This window comes from Dama dama, chromosome 23 (assembly GCF_033118175.1).
Source record: "Dama dama isolate Ldn47 chromosome 23, ASM3311817v1, whole genome shotgun sequence".
NCBI lineage: Eukaryota > Metazoa > Chordata > Mammalia > Artiodactyla > Cervidae > Dama > Dama dama.
Genome location: NC_083703.1, coordinates 67,461,221 through 67,475,558, shown reverse-complemented (window position 1 = coordinate 67,475,558; position 14,338 = coordinate 67,461,221). Strand labels below are relative to the sequence as shown.

Here is a 14,338-nt window from a genome sequence, read left to right as displayed (position 1 = left end):
GACCCCTGAGCAGCATGGGAGTTAGAGGCATGGACCCCCAGCAAAATAAAAAATCCACATATAAATTATTATTTTTTTTCCTGTTCCACATATAAATTGAAGTCAGCCCTCCATTTATGCAGTTCCTCCCTATCCACGGTTCCACACTCATGGGTTCAACCAATCACAAATCATGTAACAGTATTTACAGTTTTTTTTAAAATTTGCATGTAAGTGGACCCACAAAGTTCAACCCTATGTTATTCAAGGATCAACTATATAAGCATGATGATAGTTTATAGGATAAGTGTTCTCCTGAAATATAACAAGTTATATTCAGCTTAAAGTATGCAATATTGGATTTAAATTTAGATATTCTCTTTTAAAAGATATTTTCCCAATATACATTTTTGTTCCTATTTTCTGTTTTAATATAAAGTAAACTAACCTTTTCATCAAGCATGTCAGGGTGCTCTGTCAGCCAGACACAGAGACATTGAAAAGCTGCCACTATCATGGAGTGCAGGTCCCGGGAGTGAAGAGGAGCTGGCCGACTACACTGGTATACAATGTAGCTGCACACAGAACTGATGGCTCGCTTCCGGTCTCCAGAGTCAACCATCACCTTCACCTGAGCATATTTGTTTGGGGAACACAGTTAGCCAAGAACCATGGTACCAATTTCAAAGCCTCTACACTGAGGCCCAGCCTTTCTGAGAATATAATATTTCAGATGTACTATCATATATACTTTATAAAAAGAGAGGGCATTTTTCAAACCCTATAACAATAAAATTTCATTTTAGCATTCTTTTCCATGCTCTAAAACCTAAACTGCTGGGGTACAACTACTCATCACTGCCACAGATCACAAGAAAAGCTGGCAATGGAACATGCACACATTTTTTAAGCCCCCTAATCCACCCCGTAGTGATGCTCTATGGGCTACAAAGTTCTATGCAGCTGTCCAGAGGTATAATTAACATATAGAAAACTATACATATTTAAAGTGTACAATTTGATAAATTTTGGTCTAAGTATACACCTGTAAACTATTACCACAATCAAGATGGCAGACATATTCATCACCCCTCAATGTTCTTATGCATCTTTATAACACTTGCCCCCCACCAAAAAAACTACCCCCCGACTCCTTTCTGTCTCCTCCCTAGGTTACTGATTTGTTTTCTGTCACTATAGGTTAACTTGCATTTTCTATAGTTTTTTATAAATAAAATCATAGACTACTATACTATTTGCGGTAGGGGGAGAGTCTCGCTTTTTTTACTCAATATAATTGTTTTGAGATTCATCCACAGTCTTGTGTGTATCAATTTTTCATTCCTTTTTACTACTGAGTAGTATTCCATTACATGGATTATACCATAATTAATTTATCCAGTCACCTGTTGGACATTTGGATTTTTTCCAGCTCCTGAGTATTACAAATAAAGCTGCTAAGTATAAGACTTTGTAAGAGTATATGCTCTTTTACTTCCTAAGAGTGGACTGATTGGATCATATGATAGGTGTATGTTTAGTTTTTTCAGGCCCTGTGAAGTGTGAGTGAAAGTCGCTCAGTTGTGTCCAACTCTTTGAGACCCCATGGACACATTTTTTAAGCCCCTGTGGAATTCTCTATGCCAGAATACTGGAGTGGGTAGCCTTTCCCTTCTCCAGGGGATTGTTTTCTAAAATGGTTACACCATTTAACAGTCCTTTCTCTCTCTTTTTTGGTACATAAATATCTGATTGTTCCAGCACCACTGGCTGAAAAGACTATCCTTTCTCCTTTGAATTATCATGGCACCTCTGTCAAAAATCAAATGTCCATACACAAGCAGATCTATTTCTGGACTCCCCACTCTATCTACTGATCCAGCTGTCTAACCTATTCCAATACCAGACTGTTTTGATTACCATAGCTTTATAGCAAGTCATGAAATCAGGTAGTGTTAGCCCTTCATGATTTGTTAGGTCTAGACAGCACTCCATTTAGGGTTAATTATTCCTTACTACTGCAAGTGTACTGAAGGTCACAGGCAACAGTATCTTGCTCTCAAAGACCATGTGGCCCTGCACATCTCACAAACGGTTGTTCTTACCTCCTACATCAGATAACTGCTCTTCACAGAACTACGGCCATCACATCTATGCTTGAGAATCTCTGAGGTAAAGGTAAGCGCTAAGTGGTGGTGAGAACACCTCAGGTTTTCTTATCTATTTTGCCTTTCATGACTCAGGTAAGTCACAGCCTCTGCTCACCTGTCCCCTCATCTATAAAATGAGGGCTTAAAGTTTACCATCTCAGACAATATCACCTTATGTGTGTATATCACCTTTGTGTTTACAAAGTGTTCCTCATATTTCATTTCACTTCATCCTCACATCACCAGCTGTTACACACAAGATAATCCTGCCTATTTTACAGATATGAAAATACTTATATGCTAGTGAAGATTCAGAGAAACTGGAACCCTCCTACATCACTGGTAGAAATGTAAAGTGATTCAGTTGCTGAGGCCAACAGTTTGGCAGCTCCTCAAAAAGTTAAATACAGAATTACCATATGACCCAGCAATTCCACTCCCAGTTATATAACCAAAATAACTGAAAACTGGCATTCAGATAAACACATGTACACGCATGCTCACAGCAGTACTACTACTCACAAGAGTCAAAAGGTAGAAACAGCTCAAATGTGCTACAGAGGAACAGGTAGACAAACTGGTACATAAATATGATGGACTATCATTTAGCCACAAAATGGAATGAGATTGAGACTTTTTCTACAGCATAAAAGAACCTCAAGAACATATTAAGTGAAGAAAGCCACAAACAAATGGTCACAGGCTGTATGATTTAATTTCTATGAAATATCAGAATAGGTAAATCCATAGAGACAGAATGCAGACTGGTGGTTGTTAGAGATAAGGGGAAAGGGAGACAGGAAACAACTGCTTAATGGGTACAGGGTTTCTTTTGGGGGTGATAAATGCTTTGGAACCAGAAAGAGGGGCTGGTTGCACAACACTGTGAGAGTACTAATAGGCATTGCATTGTTCACATCAAAAGGTTAATTTTATGTTACGTGAATTTCGCCATAATTAAAAAAAAAGAGAGAGAAATGCAAATGGACACCCAACTCTAAGATTCCACAAAATAGATAAACAGTTGGGAAAGAAATCTGAAAGTACAGCCAACTTTCACTTATCTCTGATAATGGAAGGTGGAAGAGTCACAGGTAGGCCCAAATGGTGTATTTTAGGATAAATTTTTCTTTCATTGCCAAATCTGTATTTATTCATTAAAATTAGATGACTGATGATCTTATAATGGCACAAAACGTCATGCTGAAAATTTAAGGGTATTATGAGTAAACACAAAATCAACCAGTATTCTATCACAATGTGCAAATAAAGAGCAAGTATTGAAATGTTTCCTATCATCTAACAGCAAAAATATCATTCACACCCTTTGACCCGATAAACAAAAAAGTAGATTATTTTGTAAAATCTCACTTAGAAACTCATTTTTGCACACTTTGAATATCAACTGTGATGAGTATAATCAAGACTGCAATACCCACACGAAGTGGGTCAGGAAATACAGAAAAAAGAGCCATACTCCAAGGTGGCTGGGCTAAAACAAAGGGACTGTCACCTCACCTTTGCCAGTCCAGAGAGGAGCTCCAGAGCTGCCAGTGATATGCTCATGTCTTGCCGCCACTGGGAGTTGAGTCTTTGGGTGACGAGATGAATGCTGCGAATCAGGAGCCCAGCAGCTGAATCTGTATTAAGAGCTAGGATATAACCCCAATGCCACATCCCACAGGGAGGGAAAACAACTAAGCATTAGTAACGAGAAGCACAGCATTCCACTAGGCACAGACCACAGCAGCCACAGTGAGCATGACGGGCACCCACACAGTGCTTGTTCCCCGCCCCACTGGCCTGAGCATCTCAGCCTGACTGAACAATGGTGCGCAGGGCACACACACCGGACCAGAGCAGCTTCTAGCTCCCAGCTCAGGTACTCTCACACAGACATCCACTGGGGTTTGAAAGCTTCAATATCATTCTTATAAGAGTATAAATCTCAACATTTCCAAATTAACTCACAGTTACATTAAAAAAAAAACAATGAAACAATCAAAAGGCTATAAATTATTTCCTTGAAATTTTATAGAGAAAGGAATTCAAATTTCAGAATCTCTTCAGACACTGGGAATTATCCTAAAGCATCTGCTCAAATTATTTTCAGGGTTTATATCATCAAAAGTCACATGCAATGCTTTTTCAAGCAAACTTTAACATTTAATTCTCTGAGACAACTTTAATACTCTTAAAAAATTAAATAATCAAGTTACTGTGCTTTTATGTAGCCTCCAATTCTATATTTAAAAGTAATTACTATTCAATTAATAATAAATTAGGACAAATTAAATTTATAAAGGAAGCTTTAGGGACATTATACCTGTCGATCCTATCAGAAAGAGGGCAGTGACAACAGAAAAAGGAATGATCATTAAAGAGAGACATTCATGCGACACTAACACAAATCTGGATTTCTTAGTAAAAACTATTTTATGACATTACAAGCAGAACTCACTAACACCAGTTCAAAATACTGAAACAAACAATAACCACTTCAAACATTTATATTAGAACACATATAATAATGCAAAAACTTCTTTAAAGTGTCTTAGAAGCAGGAAAAATAAACAAATTTTCACCTATACTTAAACCAAGCATAGTGAATAAAATAACAATTTAAATAACTTCTTCATAAATGCAATATTTCAATGTGTTAAATAGCCACATAATGACCTTATGTATATGATAAGCTGAATGATACTTATAGCACTTAAATCACTGAAACATGCCTGGACTCCTGGGCTTATAAACTCTCCAAAGGATTAAAAAATTAAACTCCATCTAAGAAGCTAGATTTCATTGCAATCTAGTTGGATTAATAATCTTAGATTTAATACACCACTAGTATTTATGCATAAAAACATAAAGGCACCCACAAATTCAACAGAACCCAGAAGGCAACTGGCCAGGGTAAAGGACATTATAGAATAGGATGCTCTACTTGCAAATGCTTCCTTACTCTTTGTCTTTGTGACTGAAGAATCTAACCAGACATAGTAGGGTATGCAGGCTTCAAAAACAAAGGCAGACTCTCCTTTGGGTTGCCATCTAATGCATAAACCATTACCCATCCTCACTACACTGCAAAAACTGAAATACTGACTGATTCTGCCATTAGACTGAGGCAGTGCCTAAATCCTATTTGACTCTAAATTATTAGCACCTGGTACAGAATTCAGAAATGCTTCCTATAAATCATTTATAAAATCTAAGAAACTATCCAAAATCTAACTACTAAAAACTATAGAGCTATATTTAAAAGATCTGTTTTCTTTTTCATAATGTTTTAGACTAATAGCTTCTCTGCTATATTAAGTACATAAAAATCATGAACATGAAAATCTAGTTTAAAATTTCTCTGCTTGTTTTATATAACTGGGCATTAAAAGTTATTCTATAAACTTTAGATTAAAAAAAAAAAACTAAACTAAACATGGCTTACCATAATCTCTCAGGAGAGCCTGAGCAGGTCTTTCACTGTCAGGAGTTGTGGGTTCTGTGCTTCCACCACTTGCTGAACTAATACCACTATTTGTGCGACTATGACTCTTGAAGTTATTTTCTCCACCACCCTAGTCAAAAAAAAAATGAATCAAATATGCAAGTATGGACAGAAGTCAATCACTAAAAGCCATGCTGGTAAAATGGAATGTGCCAGCTAAATAGCACAAACTGATACGTAGATAAAAATTGACAAAGGATTAAAACTGTTGTGGTGTTTTTGCATAAACACCATTTACTGGTGGTATCAAGGGTCTGATGATTAGTGGGTGCCCATTCTGGAATCATCTTTGCTGCTGTTTAAAAGGATCAGACTTTTTCCATCTTCACTAGACTTCAATAGTTAATGGTTCTGGGTCTGTAAAGAAATACCCTAGTGCCTCCCAAGCAAAACTTCAGAATAGGAATATATCTTAAAACACAAAACACAAATTAACAAATAACAGTAACTTTCCAGTGTTACATAAAATACACAAACAATAAATATATGATTAGTATATTTAGCATATATTAGTATATATCTATAGACAGATAAAGATCAACTCTTATATGTACAGGAGCCAATGAAGGTATCTGCTGAAGACTTCCCTCATTTCCCCTACAAACACAATTCATTTTATCCATGTAAGGTGACTGTTATTAGCCACCTAGTGGGACATGAACATAATTTCCTTAATGATAATTTGATCACCCATCCTACATCTACTCATCTCACCCCAGCATACTCGGTTAATTCACCTCCCACCAACTGCCTGCCTCTATTCCAGGTAGAGGGATCACATGTCTTGAAGACAGAAGCAGGGAGCATCGGAGTCTCTGGAAAGTATTTCTGATTTAGAAGCACTAGTGCTTTGGGGAAACCTTCAAACTTTGGTCTAGAGGGCAGAAAGAGCAGCTGAGATAGAAAAGGATAAACTAGATGCTGTTTACAGCCAACACTAGATCTACTACAGATACAAGGAATCACAGAGTATGGGGATTTTTCTAGATTATTCAAGCCAATTCACCAACACAACAAAAGACATGAAAGCTTTAGGTAAACACTGTCCAGGAGTAAAGACAGTGTTTAGCTGGAATTTCTCTCCTGCAGAATCTCCCAGGGACCTGATGAGACACCGAAAGATAAGAAACCTCAAAACAGGTAATATTTTTAAAAGGACCCTCTGAATCAATGAGCTGAATCTACAAACAAATGCCTTTAAGAACACAAGGACAGACATTTTGGGATATAATTTACATAAAAACAGAAGTTGATATTCTCTGACTAATTACATGTTGTATGCTTCTTACCATCTCCATTTGGCAACCAATGGCTTCTAAAAGTGCTGAATCTTGAACAATATTTAACATTGCCCCTGAAACAACAAAAAAATACATTTAAATACATGACAAGAATACAAAAATGGACAAAATATCTCAATTAACAGCAAAGATAAGAATATGATTTTAACAGAGTATTCCTGGAAATTCCATAAGATTACTGATAAATCCATCAGTTGGTCAGAAAAGAAAACTGCAAAAATGACCTAATTCTGATCTGCCCCCCAAATTTTAAAATGACATTTTTCTAAAATAAATCTGAATGTCAAACTTTGCTTTGTATAAAAACATGACCAATTTTTAAATTGGTGTGAAAGACTGGATGTAAACATCTCAATTTCAAGGGTAACATAAACTAAGAAAAATATTATGGAACATTTTAAAAGCCAGATTCTGATCTTTTCAGTATACAATAACCAAGTGAAAATTCACAGCTATATCTTTCTGACCAACTGCTTTTTAAGAATGCTTTTAGGGCTTGCCCATAGGGCAAGGGCTTGCATATTCTGAAGGCAAGCTGCATGTATTTATCACCAAGGAACTCACAGCCCTAGGAACCAGTAAAGAAACAAGATGGTGGACCTTGCACTCTACTTCTTATCCCAGGGGGGGAGTGCTCCCGTGCACTGTGGATTCAAAGAACAGACATAGCTTTGCCAAACTATGCAAGAGTGACAATTGACTCTTCCTTGGAACATACACGGGGAGCTTCTACAGAACAAGGATAAAGCAGAACTAAATATTCCATCAACTGTAGAAATAATCTGATTTCAAGCGCTATGTGTTTTGAACAATCTAAAAAACTACAACTTGGAGGCTCTCTCATATTGAGATTTAACCTCTGTTCATTAAACTCCTTTCCAAAATGAAAGGATTTACTCTTCTATTTATTCTCCCTTCGTGCTGCATAACACACTATACTTACCGGGCAACCCACTCCAACCACTACTGTCACCACAAATTCTCTGGCCTTGCTGTTTCCCCTCCTGAAATGAAATCCTAACTTCACTGGTGCCTATTCAAATCCTGCCCTATAAGATCCAATTTAATTTCCATTTTCCCCTATGAAATTTCCTTGCTCTTTCAGTTTATTCTCTCTCAACACTAAAGACATCCAACATGACATGCAAACAGCATTGCCTTCTGCTGTTATCTGAGTACTCTGGGAAGGTGTTTCAATCTCTGCAATGAGACTTGCTCAAGGATAAAAGCCATGCAATTTGCTTCTTTCTCCTCAGAGTACCTGTACCTAGGACCATTCCCTTGGATTTGATTAAAAAACAAAAAAGTACAGTAACAGACAGCTGCAGTAACCCAGTTTAAAGGTGATAAGGGTTTAAAATATAGAAGTGGCCATAATGATGAAAAGTCATTCAAGACAGTATGATTAGAAAACCAACAGGAAACAATAAGGGAAAAGGGAGGAGGCACAGAAACAGCTACTCCTCAATCTCCTCTTGGCAGGTTCTGTCATGACTTCCACAATTACACCCAACTCCAAATAGCCTTGCATGTTCTAACAGGCAGGAGGAAGAGGCAGAGGTAAAAGTAATGATGGCAGAGAGGAAAGGGGAGAAAAAGGGGACACAAGGAGAGAGGAAGGGCAAGAGGGAAAGAGAAAGAAAGAACACACAAAAAACTAAGCCAACATGACCTACCAAGACAATTGATGTGTTCCTTCCCTCATCTTACCCTTCAAATTTTATTCACAGTTAAGAGCAAACAATTCTGCCTCTGATTAAGAATTAAGTAGGGCTGTACTTCGCTTAGGTTCCCATCACTGACCCCTGCCCTCAAGATGCCTGAGGTCAACAACAGGATCTGGGTTTTCACTTACAAAAAAAATGTGTGAACACAAACCTAGTATCATTTGAGTGTTGTTGGGGTCCGTTTCCGTTTGCAAGGCACCTATTAGTATATTCACAAGTCTCAACTTCAGTGACAAAAAAGTTATTGGTTTATCATAAGAAGAGCTGTCATCATTACTAAACTTTCCTTCCAGGACTACCTGTGGAAGAAACAAATAACATTTAACATCACCTGCTGCGGCACACTCCAGTCCTGTAGGAATTGCTACAGTGGACAAAAAGAGGATCAGTCCAATGAGCAGGGCTTTCAGTCTGACTGATGGTAGCCACTGTGCTAAGTCTATCACGAACTTACACAACATAGGGGATCAGACACACTAGCCTCTCACCACATGAAATAGTAGAATGGTTGAGTGACAGAAGAAATACCTTCACAAATCAACTTTGCTGATTCACTTGAAATAATCTGAAATTTTAAAGAAAGTTCCTGCTCCATCTTAAAAATATAATTTGACTTGAATTAGCACACAAAACATACAGAATATGAAGAACTTTAATAAAATCCTACCTCAGACTTGACTGTGCCAAAGTGATGTGGGAGGGGCAACAAAGAAAGCAGGATATTAATGGAAGATCGTCTCAGTTCTGTTGGATTTACATAGCTTTTGAATTTTGAAAGTTCTCTGCAAAAAAAAAAAAAAAAAATAGCTATTAGTATTTCTGAACTGAAGTATGTTTTTAGCTATTGCCAAATATATATTATGTTAATTTTTCACAATACAAGTACTGGGTTTGGTTTTACAGAGAATGCTGAAACTACTTTCCACTGAGCTTATATTCTATAATTTGTGTGTGTTTGGGAGAGAGAATCACCCTGTTAAACTGTTAGGGAATTGAACTAGAATCTGATGGATTGATTTTAAATATCAGGCCTACGCTACAAAAGACCTCTGGGCTGGGGCTACTCTTGTCCCTCTATACCAGGCCAGAAAGGATTCAACACGCCCATGGACAAATCAGAACGGAAGGAGTTCAGGGACAAGGTGGGTCTGGATGCTCTACTGTCATTTAATGCGGCCTGAGAGCCCTTGGATTACGAAGACCACTGGACAGGAGAAACTGGGAAACCAGGGAGGAAGCACCAAAACAGACCAGGCCAAAACCAACAACTGACATACTAGTACAGGATGAAAGCTTACCTGTCAGGCAAAATGGTTTCAAGAGCTGAAATAAAGTAAGGAACCACAACATCAATCCCTTTCAAGTCACAGCAGAACAAAGGAGGGGAGTTTAGAATAACGCTGGCCAAGACAGGATGGCACACATAATCATTTATCTGCAAACCTTGAATTAAAAGCATGTAAAATCTAGGAAAGCAAGAAAAAAATTTTAAACAAACTGCTGGTCAACCGTTTTCATAATCACTAATATTTTCTACATAGTCATCTTAAATTCTATTTCCAATCTTCACTACTTCTATCCTTTAAAAGGCATTAATGGAGTTAGAACAATTCAGAATCAAATACACTAAGAACCAAGTTATATTTCTTAATCAAAAGAAAAAAAAGAGATTCACGTCTATTACACTTTCTTGCAGTGTTAATTAAGCCTTGCAGCTCAAAGTTACAGGTTAGCTCGCCAGGCTCCTCTATCCGTGGGATTTTCCAGGCAAGAGTACTGGAGTGGGATGCCATTTCCTTCTCCAGAGGATCTTCCTGACCCAGGGATTGAACCTGGGTCTCCCGCATTGTAGTCAGACACTTTACCACCTAAGCCACCAGGGAAGAACCAAAAACAAAAGGCCGCAGTAATTATCAATAAACTGGAGGAATTACCAAATTAAATTTCATGTCAGTAAAATTTTGCAGTATTCCAAAATTCCTGGAAAAAAAGTGTGTTGTGTCTTTTCCCACTCCCCTGCTATTTTGGGGGCACAATGAAAGCAAGAAACCTCATTTGACCCTTTATGCACAGTATGAAGGTCACCCTGAGTAAGAATTCGTTTAGGAATGTACTTTAAGTGTACCTTACTTTCAACATCCTCCCCTAACCCCCAAAGAACTAAGCATTCAAAGTTCTATCATTTAAGAGACACTATATAGGTATACTCTTCAACTATAAAAGGCACTTTCTCCACAAAACTCCTCACCTCCTGGTTACTGCTCAACGCATTTCAATCTACTTTCCCTCTCTGGAACTCAACTAAAAACACATTATAACAAATAACCAGTGGCCTCTCAATTGCTGAATCCAAAAGACATGTCTAACTGTTAATTTACTCTGCTTTTTGAAAGCATTCAAACCTTTGAGTACTCCCTTCTTCTCTTATTCTTCTCTGATGTCTATGTCTAGTTCCTTTAACAAATCTTATTTCACATGCCTCATAATACTAGTGTTCCCTGCTGACAATCTTGGCTCTCTAAGCTGTTGGTCTGGTTAAACAATACACAAGCCAGCAAACATAGTGGAATTAGTCTCTAACTCCACGTCCACTAGCCCAGAGCACCCTGGAGACCCGAGGACAGCACAGTCTGATTCTAGAACTCCCTGTGCCCCGTGTCCAGCACAAAATAGGAACTTTATAAATATCTGTTGATAAATAACCCACAGGCACCTCAAATTCAACAGCTTCAACACTAAGCCCATCCTTGGCCCCCTCACACATCTGTTCTTTGGTTGGTCACACTACCACCCATCCAATCTTATGGGCCAGGTGGAAGGTTCATGGTCACAGCCTTCTCCCTTACTGCTGCTGACACCATTTGGAGGACCACCCCAACCCACAGTCTCTCCTAAGAAATGTACCCCCACAAGGGTGCCTGTATGCAGTATGAACCACCTTCACAGCTGTAGCTGACTAGACCAGAGGCAGAGAGCTGATTAATCAGATCCTCTTTCCCAGGAATCTGAAATTGGGATTCAGAATAATAACTGGCCTTTGTGTCACTAAGGCAAAGGCCATGGAAATTTGGAACTTAGAAACACATTGCAATGTAAGAAATTGATATGCAGGTAACAGAAGAATGAGGCAGTCTAGAAGACCATGATGACAGAGAAACAGAAAGGAAGAAAGGTGTTTTGGCCCCTGAATACTTTCTAGCCCCTGGTTTCTGCCCTTCGTGAGACCCTGCTGCATGTCCTAATCTTAGAAGATATTAAACAGCATTAGTTTCTCAAACTTTTGCTTAAGTCACATTAAGAGGGGTTTCCATTAAAGTCAACAGCTTATTATTACTAACTCCTGATTAGTTCCCTGCATGTACCATTCTGTTTCTACCTACATTCTCTACTTTTTCTGAGCCCGTTTAATCTTCTCTCCTGAGAATCTAATATGTACACAGAGACCTGAATGTTCTTTCTAATATCACTTCAGCAGCTGTGTGAATGATCAGTTGAGGGCAAAAGAGAGTCAAGAAAAATAGGAGGCCATTACCAGCTAATTTAGGGAAAAAGTGACAAGGCCTGAAGTGTCATGGTGGGGACAGAGTGGAGAGATTAGAAACAGGGTTAAGTAGAAGAAAGGCAGGAGTTGGCTGACCACCTAAAGATACAGAGGGAGAGAAGAGAAGCCTAAAATGATGGCAAGTTTCTGGCATAAGCAACAGAATGGATGGCAGAGACATTCAAAAAGACTGGCTGAAGGCACAGATTTGGATAAAATGACCCCATTCAACTTGCTAACACAGTCTAAGTTAGTTAACTAGCCATCTAGTAAGTCCAGCACAATCATCCGGCTCTCTGTACTCTTTCCTGAACCCCCGGAGCAAGTGCTGCTGCTTCCTCTGAATGCCTATAGCACTTCATCTGTGTCTTTCTCCTGCCAACTTCCTATTGCTGCTGGACTGGTACTACTTGTGTACATGGCTCTGCCTGAGAAAATTAGCTCCTTAGAGGCAGGATTGACAGCTAACATTTTTGGATCATCTATAGTGTCTAGTACTGTGGAAAAAAAATGTATCAAAAGTTGAGTGTGGCCCTTCCAAATTTCTCTATAATTATTAAATATCAATAAGTTGGAATAAATACATCTAACATAAGAGATGTATTTTATTTATTGGGCGTCCTCACCAAATCTAGAACGGTAGGTCAAAAGGAATTCAAGCAAAACTTTCAATTACTTACATGCATTTGCAGGTATTTCAAACCAACATTTACTTATCAATTCAGCCTATCAAGCCATGCTACAATAGACTTTCACTATCACAACTATACAAATAGAAAAATAAACAAAAAAATTCTAAGACCTGGATAAATAAGCTGGCAGAATCTCTTCTCCAGTCTTCTTGCTACAAAAAATCCTACACAGTGTCCCACAAGCCTCAGCTCTTCCTGCTTCATAGTTATCGGGAAATTCACTTGCATCAAACATAGGATTGGAAACCATGGTGTCTGTGGACATTTGTGACCCTTTCCGTCGAAACTCCATGCTAGCTTGTGTTGTAATGGCTGGGGAGAAAAAAGGAGGGTTTTATTATATTTGTTGATATGCAAATAGGCTCATGGGACCCTGGACACAAAGATCAAATGTCAGTGTCATTAAATAGCTACTTGAATAGAATCCAATAATGCTTTTGTTTAGCAACTAGGTCTTAATTTTTTTTTTTAAAGGGCTCTCTGAAATCTTTGAAAAGGGGTAACAATTAGCTTACAGTGGTACTATCAGTTAACAGATTCAACAAGAAGCATTTTTCAACTGAATTTTTGATTAGCAGAGTACATTTATATATATCTGTATTCACACACATACAGATATATAACACAGAATTTGGCTTTTCTATCTGTTTTTTTTTCCTCTCCCAATAAAAGTGATACTTAAACAATAAGAAAAATAGGTGCTGCAATTTACACATTACCCCAGGCAGACATCATAACTGAATGGGTAATCCCATGCCAGGGTATATACTTTAGGGAGAGGACAAGCTAAGGACAGAATGGGTAGGGAGGAAGAGACAGCATTCCCACCACCCACCCAACTCCAAAACACACACCAAAGAATTGCTCAACCAAGCAAAATGAGAATGAATTTTAACAACCACAGACAGCAGCTAACTTGAGGTTGATAAATCAGAAAATTGGATTGGGTAAGAAAGATTATCATGGTCATTTGTTGTCACTGAAACAGAAGCCCTTCGAAAGTTGCTCGTGTTTTTAGGAAAAGATTTCATTGTGTATTGAAAGTCACTCTGAAATCTTTTATCACTCTACATGAAATGTTTAAATTATTTTATAGTAACAGATTTAACAGAATGCAGAGTCAAGCATAAATCTTTATGCAACTTCCCATGAGCCATTCTTAGTCCTGAATAAGGTATCCAGCAATAATACATTTGAAAAACACTACATGCAGAATGCATACAAATCAAACACTAAATCTGTATAAAAATAAGCTTAAGCTTTAAATTAAAAAAAAAAAAAAAAAAGCCAAAACACAGTTAGTGCAAAATCCTGGAATTCATGACATGACCAGACTAGTGTACAAAAATAATGGGACTGATTCAGGCAGATTAATTTGCTTTTGCCAACAATCTTCCCCATTCAAAACACAGAAAAGTATTTTTCTTCCCAAGTGCAAAA

At 38.0% G+C, this 14,338-nt stretch overlaps 1 protein-coding gene across 2 annotated transcripts in view; it reads right to left on the bottom strand.

Annotated features, from left to right (window-relative positions):
• The window catches only part of RALGAPB (Ral GTPase activating protein non-catalytic subunit beta), an 84,692-nt gene that overhangs the window by 30,538 nt on the left and 39,816 nt on the right, over positions 1-14,338 (bottom strand). Inside the window, exons 10-17 of one of the 2 annotated variants that reach the window (XM_061127270.1) lie at positions 13,009-13,210; positions 9,964-10,131; positions 9,333-9,447; positions 8,817-8,964; positions 6,927-6,991; positions 5,578-5,707; positions 3,648-3,781; positions 428-610 (exon numbers count right to left, since the gene is read on the bottom strand). In XM_061127270.1, the coding sequence (XP_060983253.1) occupies positions 428-610; positions 3,648-3,781; positions 5,578-5,707; positions 6,927-6,991; positions 8,817-8,964; positions 9,333-9,447; positions 9,964-10,131; positions 13,009-13,210 (1,145 nt within the window). The remainder of the gene's footprint in view (positions 1-427; positions 611-3,647; positions 3,782-5,577; positions 5,708-6,926; positions 6,992-8,816; positions 8,965-9,332; positions 9,448-9,963; positions 10,132-13,008; positions 13,211-14,338) is intronic. The other variant, XM_061127271.1, reaches the window with a different exon arrangement.